Source organism: Theropithecus gelada, chromosome 16 (assembly GCF_003255815.1).
Source record: "Theropithecus gelada isolate Dixy chromosome 16, Tgel_1.0, whole genome shotgun sequence".
In the NCBI taxonomy this organism is placed as follows: Eukaryota; Metazoa; Chordata; class Mammalia; order Primates; family Cercopithecidae; genus Theropithecus; species Theropithecus gelada.
In genome coordinates this window covers 75234486-75250938 of record NC_037684.1, presented here as the reverse complement: position 1 = coordinate 75250938, position 16453 = coordinate 75234486, and the positions used below count along the sequence as shown (strand labels likewise).

At 56.2% G+C, this 16453-nt stretch overlaps 1 protein-coding gene across 3 annotated transcripts in view; it reads right to left on the bottom strand.

The window, feature by feature from the left end:
- SREBF1 (sterol regulatory element binding transcription factor 1) overlaps positions 1-16440 on the bottom strand; it is a 27847-nt gene extending 11407 nt beyond the window's left edge. For 2 of the 3 annotated variants that reach the window (XM_025360921.1, XM_025360922.1), the window contains exon 1: positions 16151-16440. In XM_025360921.1, coding sequence (XP_025216706.1) covers positions 16151-16241 — 91 coding nt within the window. In that variant the 5' untranslated portion in view covers positions 16242-16440. Of the gene's footprint in view, positions 1-1726; positions 1817-16150 lie in introns of all 3 variants that reach the window. The other variant, XM_025360920.1, reaches the window with a different exon arrangement.
- Between the last annotated feature and the right edge of the window lie 13 nt (positions 16441-16453).

Here is a 16453-nt window from a genome sequence, read left to right as displayed (position 1 = left end):
GCCTGGCGCGGTGGCTCAAGCCTGTAATCCCAGCACTTTGGGAGGCCGAGACGGGCGGATCACGAGGTCAGGAGATCGAGACCATCCTGGCTAACACGGTGAAACCCCGTCTCTACTAAAAAAATACAAAAAACTAGCCGGGCGAGGTGGCGGGCGCCTGTAGTCCCAGCTACTTGGGAGGCTGAGGCAGGAGAATGGCGTGAACCCGGGAGGCGGAGCTTGCAGTGAGCTGAGATCCGGCCACTGCACTCCAGCCTGGGCGGCAGAGCGAGACTCCGTCTCAAAAAAAAAAAAAAAAAAAGATTAGCTCACCTCATCTGGGAGACAAGAAAAGACACTGAGGTTCAGGAAGGACCACAAGCAGCCCAAGAGCATGCAGTGGGGTTCAAACCCAGGTCTACAAAATCCTGAATCTGTTGTCTCTGTGCCTTTTCTTGCCCCACCAAGAAGCCAAGAGCCAGGCTGCTATCACCAACCCATTACTCAGTGGAACAGACCAAGGCTTAGGGCCGAGCCAGCTGCTGCCCACATGGCCAACCAGTGTGTCTCTGTATAGAGTTCTGGGCTCAAGTCCAGGCTTTGCCTGCAGCCAAGTAGCCTCAAGACCCAGGCCTGGCCACTCAGGGCTTTGATTTCATCTCTGTAAAAGCAAGTGCTGTCTGTCCTGACTCCTTCCTCCTCATACAGACTGGGACATACTCCCACCTCAGCCCCGCCTGGCCATGGGCCCTCTCCCCCAGCTGGCGCCTGGCAGCCTATCTGGCTCAGCCCAGGGCCCTCTAACCCACTCATGGTGGCACCCACTGTGCAGAATGCTCTCTAAGACCATGGGGACCTCCAGTGCTCTCAGGATCCCCAGCCTGAGCTCCCAGCCCTGCCCACCACTAGCTTGAAGTGGAGCCTGAACCAACAGCCTCCTCTCACTGGCACCAGTTTTCTCATCTGTACAACAGAAAGATTAAACCCTTTTTGGTAGGGCTGCCCGAGGCTTTGCTTAGCAGGCAGCTGGCACAGAGTGGAGACCCAGCATCGCCTACTGACAGGTACCCAGGCAGGCAAGTTACTGCAGGAGGGGAAATTTCCTAGAGCGGTTTGCAGAATAGGATGGGGTGGCAGCCCCAGTCTCCCTGGCTTCTCAAGTAGAAACTCTCCTGGTTTGTGGACGCTCCAGGTCACAAGTCATCAAGTCATAATGGACTTTCAACGGCACGGTTTCCCACCCCTTTACCCCAGTCCTTGTGAGCCTCTTTGATAGATGGGGGAAACTGAGGCCTGAAAGAAAAACTGACAATTTTGACAATCTAGGGCTCCCACTGTCTGCCTGAAGAGTCTAAGATGCCCACAATAGGCAGGGGTGCCGAACAGGGCAGGCGCTGTAGCAGACAGGGACAACGGGCCCTCCTCCCTGCTTCCTCCTGGTCCTGTCCCAAAGCGGGTGCAGGGAATGTAGAGAAGGCCACCCTCTCCCTCCAAACCCTCTTAGGTCGGGATGCTGCTGTCGGGTCTCTAAGCAAACCCTTCCCCTTGAGTTGCAGGGGGCACTAATTTGATAGGGGGTAGCCCCCCACTTCCCCAGTGAGCTGGTAACTGTCACACCTTCTCCCTCAGGAAGGGGATCTTTCCTGCTCAAGTTCCGTAGCCCCCATGCCTGCCCACCCCAGGAGAACCTGCAGGAGACGGAGGCATTGTATAAAGGGCTGGGGCCGGGGGGAGCCTCCAAAAATACCTTCGAATGTGCAATCCATGGCTCCGCGATCTGCGCCCGCCCTTGGGGCGTCCAGGCGGCTGGCCCTACCCCTCCCCGCGCCGACTTCACCTGTCAAGGCGCGGCGGAGTTTTGAAGCCGTTGAGCGCTGCGGTGCGCCCGCCCCGCCCCGCCCCCAGCCCCGCCCCGCCTGCAGGTCCCGCCCCACCCCGCCCCTCGGGGCTGCGGGCCGGGCATGGGGTGAGCGCGCGCGGCCAATCAGAGGCCGCGCTGCCGCCTCGCTAGGGCCCCGCCCCGGCCCCCGCCCCACCTCCCCACGGCGGCGGGGGCTCGGGTTTCACCCCGCGGCGCTGAATGGGGCTGGGGTTACTAGCGGACGTCCGCCTTTAACCCGCTCGGCGCCAGCGTCTCCCGGGGTTACTGGCGGTCACCGGCCCTCAGCTCCCGCCCCCTTCGTTAAAGGGTCAAAGCAGAGAGGTCCTGGCCCAACACACCAGAACTCTGTGTTCGAAATCACTGGTTCGCTGGCACCTTGAGCGAGCCTTAACCACTCCAACCCTCAGTTTACTCCTCCAGAAACAGGACACTCATTATCTCCCTGGCGTCCAATGGTAGAAGGGAGATAATTTGGGTGCAGCACTTAGTATGCAAGAAGCGCTTAATTAAGGCCAAGGGCTGCCGAGTGGTGGCTGTGGTGGGTGCATGGACCTCCCCCTTCTAGGGCAGCCCCAGGAAGGGGCCACCCCTCACCGCAGCGGGGCTGATGGTCTGGGATGAGGCCACTCCTGAAAACAGGTCACTTCCGGGGAAACTGAGGCCCAGACATAGGAGTTTCCTGACTGCAGCACCGATGTCCCTTTGCCGGTGGGTGAAGTCTGCCTCTCCCCCTCGAAGCCTCACAACTCAGCAGTCACCAAGTGAATCCCGACCCCCTTATTCATTATAGGACCCTGGCAGGCCAGGAAGGGATGCAGTCCCTAGGACAGAAGATGGGTAAGGAAGGGGTGACAGGCTCTGGGGCTCTTTTGAGGAGGTGCCTGGGCCCGTCTTCCCTCTTTTGTTAAAGGTAAAAGTTACACACACACACACAAATGATCAGAGCCTGGTCAGATGATTTTGTAGCCAAGTAGACCACCAGCAAAGCCTGCCTTTGCCCCAACCTGCAGGCCAGCGCCTCTGCCCGGCCCCCGCCCCAGTTGGCTGCAACCTGGGAGGGTGCCTGAACCCTGGGCAGACCCAGCGACTCAGCAGTCCGTTGGGGGCTGGGGTCCCTGTGGCCTCAACCTTGCTCTCTTTTCAGGAGCCTAAGCAAGAAAACCCAGCCATGTCTCTCTCGAACCCTGTCCTCACGGCCGTCCAGTCCAGGCCCTTATTTCCCAGCTTTGGGAGGTTCAAGGACAACAGACGGCCTCTCTAGCATGGCCCAACCCTCCCCTCAGCTTGTGGGTGGTTTCCTCACCCCCAAAACAAAACAGCATTGCTCTTGGCAAAGGCTCTGACCTGAGTGACTTAAGACAGGGAAGCGTCCTCGACCAAAAAGCATGCTGAGAGCTGAACTCCAGGCATGAGTTCTCCATGGCCTCCCAGCCTGGTTCTTTCATTACTTTACTCCCCAGTTTCTGAGCCCAGAATGTGGTGGCACCAACAAGCAGATACTAGCCTGAGACAGCAGGGCCAGGGCCACCCCGAAGCCTGTCCCCTCCCCTTACCCATCTTGGCTTTACCACGTATTCCTCCTGCCTCTTATTGGTGTCTTTATTTGTCTCATCTTCCTGCTCTAACCCCCTCCCATCCCACTGAGGAATTGGGGTGGGAGAGGGCAGTTGCTCTCTGAGCCCCAGGGGCAGCAGAGTCATTAAAGGCTCTGGTGGGGGTGGGGGGACCTTCCAAGAGGAGGGAGCGTGACCTGAGAACAGAGGGTTGGCCCTTGGGCAGAGGGCACAGACTAAGCTAAGATGCCCCAAGGGCTTGGGTGCCACCAGCCATGGCCAGCCTCTGAAACTCAAGGCCTGGCCAAACCCTGGCTCAGTCTCCCCTGGGGCTGATCTGCGGGCCAATTTCTTTCTTTTTGAGAGAGTCTGGCTCTGTCACCCAGGCTGGAGTGCAGTGGTGCGATCTCAGCTCACTGCAACCTCCGCCTCCTGAGTTCAAGTGACTCTCCTGCCTCCGCCTCCTGAGTAGCTGGGATTACAGGTGTATGCCACCACACCTGTAATGAAATGTAATTTTTGTATTTTTAGTAGACACAGGGTTTCACCTTGTTGGCCAGGGTGGTCTCGAACTTCTGACCTCAGGTGATCCTCCCGCCTCGGCCTCCCAACATGCTGGGATTACAGGCGTGAGCCACCGCGCCCAGCCTGCTGGCCGATTTCTGTGAAAGCTGGTCACCAAGTTAAGACTGAAAAAGGAAACTCTAGAGCCAGCCCTGCAGCCTCCCTCAGAGACACGCCTAAGCGGGATATCTGGGGCTACATGCCAGGGCCTGCTCTTTCTTCAGCCCCTCACTGGCTGTGTGATGGGGACAGTCCACTGCTCCTCTCTGAGCTCCCACACCTATGGTCTCCACAGGTGGGAATTCTGGGAGAGCAAGTGTGTAAAACATCCATCACTCAACAGTCTCAACAAAGGTTAGTTCTCTCTACAGCAATTAGAATGGTTTAGAACTGGAAAGTCAGGTCGTGAGTTGCCTGATACTTGCAGTATTCACGTTGGAGCTCCATTACCATTTGATTGAGACACTTTTTCGTTTTTGTTGTTGTTGTTTGTTTTTTAAGGGGAGTTAACAGGGCCAGTCTAGAGTAGGGCAGCTGAGGCACCCTGGGTTCACAATTTAAGGAAGAGCCTCTCTTGCCTCCCCTAGTCCCTGCCCTGGAAGCTGGGAGAGCTGGTCTCTAGAGGCTCACTGTGGCACCCAAATTGCGGCCCACCCGCGGGTGAAGCAGGCTTCCCCACGAACACTGAGAAGGCCCTTCTGGTTCCCACACACATTCTGAACACAGGAAGGAAGAGGAGGCACAGACTCTGGGCCATGGTGGTCCCACCTGCTCCCTCGTTCACCTTCCCCAGGCTTGTGAAGCCCTGCCACCCCCTTCCCAAACCTGGGTTCCTCCTCTTCCCTCTTCTTCCTCTCCTGCCCTGATTCTATCAGGACCCAACAGGAAACCTGAACCCCCACCTGGCATCCCTCCCCAGTTCTACCTTCAAACCTCTCTCTGAAGGCAGATGTGGGCGCTCTTTAATGACTCTGGCCAGTGTATTCTGTGAGGCCACGAGGGAAATCCTGGGCAGACCTCATAGCATGCGCTTGCAGGGCCCAGCTCTGACCAGCACAGAAGCCTACAACTCACACAAGGCCTTGAACCCCAAACAACCTCCTGGAAGAGGAAGCTCTCCACCTGCCCCCACGGCCTTGTCCACAGAACCCAGATCCATCTCTCTGACAATATCTGCTGTGTGCCAGTCCTGTGCCAGGCACTGGGGCCATTGTAGATGAGGTGGTCAGGGCAGCCCACCTTAGGAGGTGACATCTGAAAGGAAGCCTGAATGAAATGAGGGAGTGGGCCAGAAGGGAGGGCAGAAGAAACAGTGTGTGCAAAGGCCCTGAGGTGGGCATGGGCAGGACAGGAGGAGCAGAGGCAGTGAGGGGGTGGAGGCCAGGATGGCCACCAAGGAGCTGGGATTCCAACTCAGGTTGGTCTGTCATCTGAGCCAAGGACCCCAATTCTCCAGGGAATGGGTAGGAAAGGTATTTGCAAATTGATCCCTGCACTGCAGATCACAAAGCTGCACCAACTGTGAAGAAGGGTCAGCCACGGGGGAGGATGAGGCACAGTGGCTCGTGGGATTCCAGAGCACACCCTCTCTGCCTGCTAATGGAGGTGGCAGGGTGGGGATGGGTGCCCACCATCCCTCCAGGGAGCTGGGCTGCACCCTGCCTGCTGTTCTGCTCCCACCAGGCACCTCCTTGATCCTCCTAACTGAAGTCGGCGGTTCTCGTGTTTTCAGCTGGTTGTGTATCCAGCAGGGTCACAGGCTGCCCTTTGTGCGCTCAGGTGCCCCAGGGGCACAAGTGTGTGCCGGCTCTTCCAGGAATGGGACGCGCCCATGGCTGGAGCCCCAGGTGCACCTGGGCGCAGGTCCTCTTGAGGAAACTAAGGCTCAGACGGAGGCCTTGTGCCCAAAGTCCCACAGCTGCCATGTGAAAAATCTGGGACGCAAGCCCCATTCTGCAGACCCCAGAGCCTGCCCTTCAGCCCCAGCCTACCAGGGACAGCAGTGAGCCCCAACTCTGGCCTGCCTCTGCCCTGACCAGCTGTCCTTATTTGTCGCAATTCAGTGAGTGTGTGTAGAGTGCAAGGACAGAGAGGACAACACAAAGCTCTTTAAGGCTCAGCTCCGGCACTGCCTCCTCCCGGAGGCTTCGTAACTACCACCCTCCCCACCCTCCCCCGCCCCCACCCCGAGATCCATCCACCTCCCCTGCCAAATTAGAGGTTGGGTCTCAGCTGGGGGCCCCTCCTGGCAGGGCCTGAACCAGCTGTGACCCCAGCCTCACCCAGCACAGGGCTGACCACAGCAGGGACCCCAGTCAAAGGCCATGCCAACTCCAGCCATGGCTTCCTCCACCCTCGTCTGCCTCCGCCCCCATCCCCTAACTGGTATCTCCCTGGGCCTCCTTTTCCCTGCCTGCTTTCTGAACACCGCACGCTATTGGAGGCCAGGCTGTTCCCTCCACCAGGAATACCCTTTCCACCTGGCGAATTCCTGTTCCTCCATCAAAACTTGCTGTGACGCCACCTCACATTCTTTCCTCGTCTGTGCCCTTCCACACGCCAGCTCCCAACACGATGACCGTCCGACCCTGTAAACCTCACAGCCATGCTTCCTCCTCCCCACTGGGCTCTTCCCAGAGCTACAGGTGTGCAGAATCGCCCTCAACAGAACCTGTGAGATGGCGATTACATGTGATGCTGGTCGGCACCAATTCAGACACCTTGTCTGAGAGGTGGCCCAGGGCACATACTTATCACCTACAGCTGAAAAACAATCCATGGGCCTGATGTAGTGGCAATTCTGGGAGTGGCCCCTGCTGCTGGGCACCTGTTCTCAGTCAAAATGGCAGTGCTTGGCCGGGCGCGGTGGCTCAAGCCTGTAATCCCAGCACTTTGGGAGGCCGAGACGGGTGGATCACGAGGTCAGGAGATCGAGACCATCCTGGCTAACACCGTGAAATCCTGTCTCTACTAAAAAATACAAAAAACTAGCCGGGCGAGGTGGCGGGCGCCTGTAGTCCCATCTACTCGGGAGGCTGAGGCAGGAGAATGGCGTGAACCCGGGAGGCGGAGCTTGCAGTGAGCTGAGATCTGGCCACTGCACTCCAGCCTGGGCGGCAGAGCGAGACTCCGTCTCGGAAAAAAAAAAAAAAAAAAAAAATGGCAGTGCTAAGGTTTGGCGTGGTGGCTCATGCCTGTAATCACAGCACTTTGGGAGGCCGAGGCAGGCAGATCACTTGAGCTCAGGAGACCAGCCTGGGCAATATAGCAAGACCCCAGCTCTACAAAAAGTTTTAAAAATAGCTGGGCATGGTGGCATGAGCCTGTAGTCTCAGTTACTCTGGAGGCTGAAGTGGGAGGATCCTTTCAGCCCGGGAGTTCAACATTGCAGCAACCTGTGATTGTGCCATGGCATTCCAGCCTGGGTAACAGAGCAAGACCCTGTCTCTGAAAACACAGGCTCACACCAGTAATCCCAACACTTTGGGAGGCCGAGGCACGCAGATCACGAGGTCAGGAGATTGAAACCATCCTGGCCAACATGGTGAAATCCAGCCTCTACTAAAAATACAAAAATCAGCTGGGTGTGGTGGTACGTGCCTATAGTCCCAGCTACTTGGGAGGCTGAGGCAGGAGAATCGCTTGAACCCAGGAGGCGGAGGTTGCAGTGTGCCGAGATCATGCCACTGCACTCCAGCCTGGCAACAGAACCAGACTCCATCTCAAAAAAAAAAAAAATATATATATATATATATATATATATATTTTTTTTTTTCCTCCCTCTTGGATTGTTTCTCTGCAGCTTGTTTTAAAGCTCACATGAAGGCAGCAAGACATTTTCGAGCTGCCGGGCTTCAGTCTGGAAAAGAGAAAGCCCTTTACAACCTCCCCTACAATGTATTCCCTTTCCTTCTAGCATCACCGGCACTGGGTGATGGTCGTTGTCTTTTATGTACTTTTGGTGGCTTTGCTTAGTCCCAAGGCTGTGACTAGAACTTTGAAGGTGCTTTCGCTCACATTTCCAAGGCCGCCTTGATGTGTTTTGCACAGAAACCACCATCTGTGGCCAGATGGCCACTCTGCCCCTTCTCCCGCAGCCAGAAGCACTGCTGCCTCAGCAGGTTCTTTTTGTTTGTTTGTTTTGAGACAGGGCCTCACTATGTTGCCCAGGCTGGAGTGCAGTCGTACGATCATGGCTTACTGCAGCCTCGACCTCCTGGGCTCAAGCAATCCTCCAGCCTTAGCCTCAGCCTCCTGAGTAGCTGGGACAACAGGCACGCTCCACCATGCCAAGCTATTTTTTTTAGTTTGGGTCTCACAATGTTGCCCAGGCTGGTCTTGAACTCCTGGACTCAAGAGATCCTCCTGCCTCAGTCTCCCAAAGTGCTGGGATTACAGGCGTGAGCCACTGTGCCCAGCATCAATTATCTTCCATGGAAACCAAGGATAGGGTGCTTGTTCCCCGTGGCGGGTGGGGGTTCCCCACTGGCCTAGTCAGCCCCATCCTGTCTCTTACCAACTCCAGACCACCACATGGTAGATGCTCAGAACTTAGAACCATAGCCTGGTACATCCTAGAAACTTCCAGCACAGGCTCCTTGGGTAATTGCTGCTAACATTTGTTGAGCTAAACCTATCGGGTGCCAGGTACTGGTTAAGTGCTCTAAATGGTGATTTGTTTGTTTGTTTGTTTTAGAGACAGGGCCTTGCTATGTTGCCCAGGCTAGTCTTGAACTTCCGGCCTCAAGCAATCCTCCAACCTCAGCCTCTAAAGTCAATAAGATTATAGGCGTGAGCCACTGCATCTGGCTAAATGCTGATAACAACACTAACTGGCATTGGTTAGGGCCTACTATGTGCCATGCACTGCTTAAGCCTTCACTCATCAGATCCCCACAATTCCAAGAAACTGGTTTTAGTACTGTTCCCTTTACATTGTCAAGAACCTGGGCCAGGCGCGGTGGCTCACGTCTGTAATCCCAGCACTTTGGGAGGCTGAGGTGGGCGGATCATGAGGTCAGGAGATGGAGACCATCCTGGCTAACATGGTGAAACCCCGTCTCTACTAAAAATACAAAAAATTAGCCGGGCTTGGTGGCGGGCACCTGTAGTCCCAGCTACTCAGGAGGCTGAGGCAAGAGAATGGCATGAACCTGGGAGACGGAGCTTGCAGTGAGCCGAGATGGTGCCACTGCACTCCAGCCTGGGTGACACAGCAAGACTCCGTCTCAAAAAAAAAAAAAGAACCTGAAGGTTCTTGGACTTGTCCAAGGTCATACAGTAGGGCTGCTTGTGAAGACCCCTGATCCCAGCCTTCTAGCTGCAGGGAGCACAGGGACCCCAGAGCCTGGCAGGGGCAGCATGCAGAGGCAAGGCCTGCTGGGAGACAGCTACAGGGACAGGGAGTCACTTAGGAAAGGAACTCAAACAGGGTTTGGGGTAGGCCACAAATTCCCCCTAGGGGGATGGACCCCTATCCCTGTCCCACCTCCCACAGCAGGGGACCCACACCTGGAGCCAGTCTCAATGGCTCCCTGTCCTTTCACCCCTGAGCCAGTTAAGGCTCTCCCCACCTCACCCCTGACATACACAGCAGCCCCTGTGGAGCACATGGTGCAGGCTGTCACACACTGTCAGTGCCCAGTGTCAAAGGGCATGTCCACATGGCCCATGGCTGCTAGGAGACAAGGTCAGAGGCACTTCCTCTGGCCAGCCTCGGCTCTACTTGTCAGCAAGCAAAGTCCAGATCCCAGGCCTCTACTGGCAGTGACTTCTGCCCAGAGCTGACCGGGTCACTCAGGATGTTTGTGTCCAGCTAGGTGAATGTTGAGCAGAAGGTAACTCCCAGCCACCTGCCCACTGACTCCTTGGACCCACTCCCAGCACCCTCTTCTCCATCCCCCCCAACCCTGTCCCTTCAGATGCATTAGGGCTGAACCCCTGGGGGCTCAAAGCCAGCAAATCCTATAGCCTCCATCTCCTGCTTTTCAGGGGAGGCCCCCACAGTTCAGAGAGGACAGGACACTTTCCCTAGGAGACACAGCAATGCGTGGTCGCACTGGGAGGGCTTTCTGCTGCCCTGGGGTTAGCTGGATGCCAAGAGGCATGGGAAGGGGAACATGTCTGATAGGAGAGACTCCCTCAGGCTCCACCCCTGAGGGGCCCTCAACATGGGGATGAGGGAGAGGGGGCACTGTACCAGAGCAGACTGTGCCTGAGGTGCGGGTTCTGGATAAATGGGCAATATCACAGGAGGGGCATGTTTGGCAATCCTTGCAAGTCTTGAATGCGACACTGAGACAAGGGAACTTTTTTTTTTTTTTTTTGAGTCAGAGTCTTGCTCTGTGGCCCAGGCTGGAGTGCAGTGGTGTGATCTCAGTTCACTGCAAGCTCCGCCTCCTGGGTTCACACGATTCTCCTGCCTCAGCCTCCCGAGTAGCTGGGACTACAGGTGCCTACCACCACGCCCGGCTAATTTTTTGTATTTTTAGTAGAGACGGGGTTTCATCATGCTAGCCAGGATGGTCTCGATCTCCTGACTTCGTGATCCGCTGCCTCGGCCTCTCAAAAGTGCTGGGATTACAGGTGTGAGCCACCGCGCCCAGCCGAGACAAGGGAACTTTATCTTGGAGCACTGGGGAGCCATGAATGGTTGGAGACCAGGGGAGTTCAGTGCTGTGAGCTGGGGCAGTGACCAGTCTAGAGCTGTGTTTTCTAAGGAGTGCCAGTGCTTGGTGGGACTAGGGAGAGAAGTGGGGTGTGAAATATCCTGGGGAGAGGTATGGTGTGGGAGAGCGGGCCCCCAATGTGCCCTACCAGGGCTGGCCTGGACCCAGCAAACAGCCAGACACATGACTAGAAGCAAGGGCCTGTCGTGGCTGGGCTGGGCATGCTGGGAGGGACATCAGGGCGGGAGAACTCTGAGAACGGACTACTCAGGATACGGAGACACCCAGAAGGGCTTCTGGGAAGCAGCCTCTGACCGGGCTTGGCAGACATCTGGGGTCCGACAGACAAAGACCAGACATGACGGGGTCCAGGCAGAGGAAAGAGACCCCCGAGGCCCCCTTCCAGGCTCTCGGCCAGAACTCTGTTTCCATCTGCCTCTTCTGCACTCATAAGCTTGTGCAAAATCAGATAAATTAATCCTCAGCAGGGAGGTGAAGACTGCCACAGGCTTAATAATAATCCCCAACACAGGTACAGGGCCACTCTCCCAATCCATCCTCCCCCGACTGCCGCAAGGTACTCTGAGGTGCAGGACGAGACAGGCTCACCTGAGGTCTCGGTGCAGAGGCAGGACTCAAACCCAGGGGCACTCTACAGCCAGGGCAGTGCCTTCACCCACAGACGCAAGGACTCACGGAGGCCGCTCCATCCCCAAATCCATTCACAAGAGTTTGGCCATGGCAGGCAGCAGGACCGGATGGGGCCCAAGGCCCTTGGCTGGTTCACCAGGGCTGGTTCCCAGTCTGATGACTCAAACATTGCTCTGGACTGGGATGGGGAGGTAGTCACATAGCCTCTGATTCCTCTGTGACCCACCTCCAGGCCCCCAGAGTAGCCCCATGTGGAGCAGCCTCCCTGAACCCCTCATCCCCATTCTTTTTTTTTTTTTTTTGAGATGGAGTCTCGCTCTGTCGCCCAGGCTGGAGTGCAGTGGCTGGATCTCAGGTCACTGCAAGCTCCGCCTCTCGGGTTCACGCCATTCTCCTGCCTCAGCCTCCTGAGTAGCTGGGACTACAGGCGCCCGCCACCACGCCGGCGAATTTTTTTGTATTTTTAGTAGAGACGGTGTTTCACCGTGTTAGCCAGGATGGTCTCGATCTCCTGACCTCATGATCCGCCCACCTCGGCCTTCCAAAGTGCTGGGATTACAGGCTTGAGCCACCATGCCCAGCCTCATCCCCATTCTTAGGAGCCCAGTGATTAAGAGCTTAAGAGCTAGGCTCTGGAGCCCACAGCCTGGGTTTGAATCCTGGCTCTGCCATCATCTGGCTGTGTGATCTCAGGCAAGTCACTTAACCTCTCTGGTCCTCAAGGCCATCATCTTCATCATATGTCTACCTACCTGGGGTTGTCAGGGGATTAAGTGGGATCATCAACACAGTGTCTGGAGCACAGTAAGTACTCAATTAGTGTTTTCTGTTCACATTACAATCCTCCACCTGAGCAGCCAGAGGGAGCTGAAGCTCAGCGTGCCCCTGCTCTGACCCCCGGCCATCCCCACATCCAGCCCAGCTCTGCACTCTGGCACTCAAGGCTGTCCTGGCCCCCTCTTATCCCTCATGTCTCTCAAGGGACCTGGCATTTCCACCCCCAAATCTTCAGACCTTATCAAACCTGCTAAGCTCCACACCTGGTAGAAGAAGCTTCAAAAGCAGGCTCAACCTCTGACCAGCAATTCCCCTCCCAGAACCTCATCCTAGGAACACAGTGAAATTCTGGGCAAAGACTGGCCTCAGTGTCCACTGCAGCACAGTTTATAAAGATAAAACAACCTAGGTGCCCATTGACAGGGGATCAGGTGGGTAAATGAAGGAACCTGACTGTCATCTGGCTGATGACGTGGAACCAAGCAGAATCCAATCAACTGTGAACCAATGGACCCTATTTTAATTTATAAAAATGCAGATCCTGGCCAGGCGCGGTGGCTCATGCCTGTAATCCCAGCACTTTGGGAGGCCGAGGCGGGCAGATCACCTGAGGTTGGGAGTTCGAGATCAGCCTGACCAACATGGAGAAACCTAGTCTCTACTAAAAATACAAAATTAACTAGGCGTGGTGGTGCATGCCTGTAATCCCAGCTACTGGGGAGGCCGAGGCAGGAGAATCGTGTGAACCTGGGAGGTGGACGTTGCGGTGAGCTGAGATCATGCCATTGCACTCCAGCCTGAGCAACAGGAGCGAAACTCCGTCTCAAAAAAAAAAAAAAAAAAAAAAAAAGCAGATCTGGCCTGGCACGGTGGCTCACGCCTGTAACCCCAGCACTTTAGGAGGCCGAGGTGGGCAGATCACGAGGTCAGGAGATTGAGACCATCCTGGCTAACATGGTGAAACCCCGTCTCTACTAAAAATACAAAACATTAGCTGGGCATGGTGGCGGGCACCTGTAGTCCCAGCTACTCGGGAGGCTGAGACAGGAGAACTGTTTGAATCTGGGAGGTGGAGCTTGTGGTGAGCCGAGATCACACCACTGCACTCCAGCCTGGGTGAAAGAGCGAGACTCCGTCTCAAATAAAAACAAACCCCCCCCAAAAAAACAGATCCATAGCTGCCTGGGGCTGGGAGCAGGAACGGGAAGTGACTAAACAAGCATGAGGGATCTCACTGTGAGATAAAAATGTTCTACAGCTAGTAATGGTCACACAACTCAGAAAGTTAACTAAAAATCATTGAACGATATACTTAAAATTGATAAATTTTGTGATACATAAAGTACATCTCAATAAAGTTGTTTTAAAAAATTGATGAAGGCCGGGCATGGTTGCTTACTCCTATAATCCCAGCACTTTTGAGAGGCCAAGGTGGGCAGATCACCTGAGCTCAGGAGTTCGAGACCAGCCTGGCCAACATGGTGAAACCCCATCTCTACTAAAAATACAAAAATTAACCAGGCGTGATGGCACACGACTGTAATCCCGGCTACCTGGGAGCTGGAGAATCTCTTGGACCTAGGAGGCAGAGGTTGCAGTGAGCTGAGATCATGCCACTGCACTCCAGCCTGGGCAAAAGAGTGAGACCCTGTCTCCAAAAAAAAAAAAAAAAGTCTATGAAGAGTGTGCAGCCATTCCCCAAACACACACATACACAGAGACAGAGAGAGAGAGAGAGAGAGAGAAAAAGAGAGAAGAAAAGCTCTTTCACATAATTAGCAGAGCTTATCTCTGGGTGGTAGGTTTAAAGTTTTTTTTTTTTTTTTTGAGACAGAATCTCACTCTGTCACCCAGGCTGAGTGCAATGGCACAGTTATCGCTCACTGCAGCCTCTAAATCCAGGCTCAAGCAATCCTCCCACTTCAGCCTCCAGAGTAGCTGAGACTATAGGCACGTGTCACCCACACCCAGCTAATTTTTTATTTTTGTAGAGACAGGATTTTGTCATGTTGCCCAGGCTGGTCTCAAACTCCCGCACACAAGTCATCCTCTTGCCTCGACTTCCCAAAGTGCTGGGATTACAGGCGTGAGCCACCACCCCTGGTCTAAAGATTTTATTTTCTTCTTTTTGCTCACTTGCGCTTTCTAATTTTTCTACACTGAAAAAAAGATGTGTAATTGGGAAGAAAAACAGGAAGTTTGAATAAAAACTGAAAAATCCTCTACTGAAGTGGGTAAAGCTGAGGCTTGCCTAGTGAGAAGGGGCTGCCCCCACTCTCTCATAGACTAGACCTTGGGCCACATGGCCGCCCATGCCTGGCCTTTGGGTCTGGAGAGGCAGTGTTTTTATCCATGAGTCAGTAAGAAAGGTCTGTATCAGACCTGTGGCCCAGACCCGATTCTGTTGTCCAACTTGCCCATGAAGGGAGGGTTTGCATCCTCATTTTTCTGGAGGTGGAAACTAAGGTTCAGAGGGGGAGAGGGCTTGAGCAGGATGATAAAGGAAATGAGGAGTGTCCAGGTTCAACCTCTGACCCCAAAGCCCATGTCCTCCTGGCTTGGTCACATTGCCTCTTGGACTACACTCACTGGGCCCAGGGATGTGGAACTGGTAGTTAAGCCCAGATCTCCCTAGGGCTTGGGATTTCAGGGTTCATCACTCCAGAGGGCAGTGAAGGACAACCCCTCATGCCAGGGATAGGGGAGGCTGTTTTGGAAAAGCCTCACAATCAGGGCCTCTCCTCTGGGGTCCTCCCCTAGCCCAGCCCCAGTGGGAAGGGCTGGGAAGCTCCTGGGGCAGGCAACCAGCTGGGTGATCTGCAAGGCTGCAGTAGGGCAGGAGTGGGGGTGGCATAGATGTATCTATTTTGCCAACCCCAGGGTGGCCACGGGTTCCATGGACATGTCCATTCAGGCTGTGAGTCTAGGCATCTTGTTCCTGCGACCTTGGCCTCAGTTTCCTCATCAACCAAGTGCAACTTAGCCAGTGTTGTTAAAACTCCTGCACAGAAACCATGGAGGCAGTTTGCTAGGGGCTTCCTTTTGCTCTGTCTACAAAATGGAAGCAACGGGCCTCCTAATTGGCACTTGGTGCCACCGTTGGCCCCTTCTCATCACAGCCAGAGTGGCGCTCCAAAGATGGAAGCCGGTGCCACTGTCCTGCTCCGCCCTTTCCCTGGCCGACCAAGTCGGTTCGCGTCCTCCTCCTCCCTGACCTCACTCCCTTGCAAGCCTCTAACTCCTCACACTTAGGCCCTGCCTCGAGGCCTTTGCCCTTCCCTTGCCGTGGCCTGGAAAACATCTTTCCCTGCTGGTCCTGGGGGTGACCCTCAGGTCTCAGCCTAGAAGCCCTTCACTGCTCTGCCCAAAGTAGCCACATCCCTGCCCTGCCCTCCCCGCCAGCCTCGCTCCACCCAAGGTGCAACTAAATACCCGTTTGGTTTCCTGGGGGATTTTTGTGTTCCCGAAAGAGGGGGTGCCCAGGTCTGTCTGTGCCTAAGACGGGGCCTGGCATTCAGTGAATGTCAGTGAATGAGTGCGGAGGCGATTCCCGTCGCAGACCTGGTGAACCCGACCAGAGGCGGGGGAAGGGCGCGAGGCAGCGCCAGTGCGCATGCGTAAGAGCTCCGCCGCTGAGCTGAACTCTCGGGCCGGAGGGAATGACCGTGAGTAACCTCGCAATTACGTCACGGCTGGGGCGGAGCTTCGGCGACGCCCAGGTCCCCAGCTCCAGCCGTGGCCACCACAGGGCTGAAGAGTCACCGGTCGGGCGGCACCCAGCCTGGGACGCGTAGGGGCGCACGTGTCCCGGCCCGGTGTCGCCAAGGGACCCCGGCCCGGCCCAAGAGCCCTCACCTCCGAGCGCGCGGCCCGAGACGCTAGGGCGGGAACCAGGGAGGCTCGGCTAGGCCCGGGACACCAAGGCGCACGGCACGCAGCTCAGAGACGCCGGGAAGTCCAGCGCGAGCACAGCACGAAGCTGGCGCCCGCGGGGGAGACAAAGGACAGGGAGGCACCTGCGCGCCCCCCACTCGCGTCACCCAGCGCGGCTTCCAGCCCTGCCCGCCCTGACGCACCTTCGATGTCGGTCAGCAGCGCCGCGTCCAGATCGCACGGCCCGCCCAGCGCCTGCTCCAAAGCCGCCTCGCTGAAGGGCGGCTCGTCCATGGCGCAGCCGCCTCCTCCTGGAGGCCCGCCGGGCCCGCCGCCTCGTACGGTCCTTCCCAGGGAGCGCCGCCGCAGCCCCGGCTCGCAGTTGCCGCCGCCGTTCCGCGCGTTTGTGTCCTGCCCTGGCCTCGGAGGCGGCCCGGCGCCCGCGAAAAGTTCCACGGAAACTGGGTTCCCCCTGCTGCGGCTCCGCTGGGCGGTCGAGGCGGAGG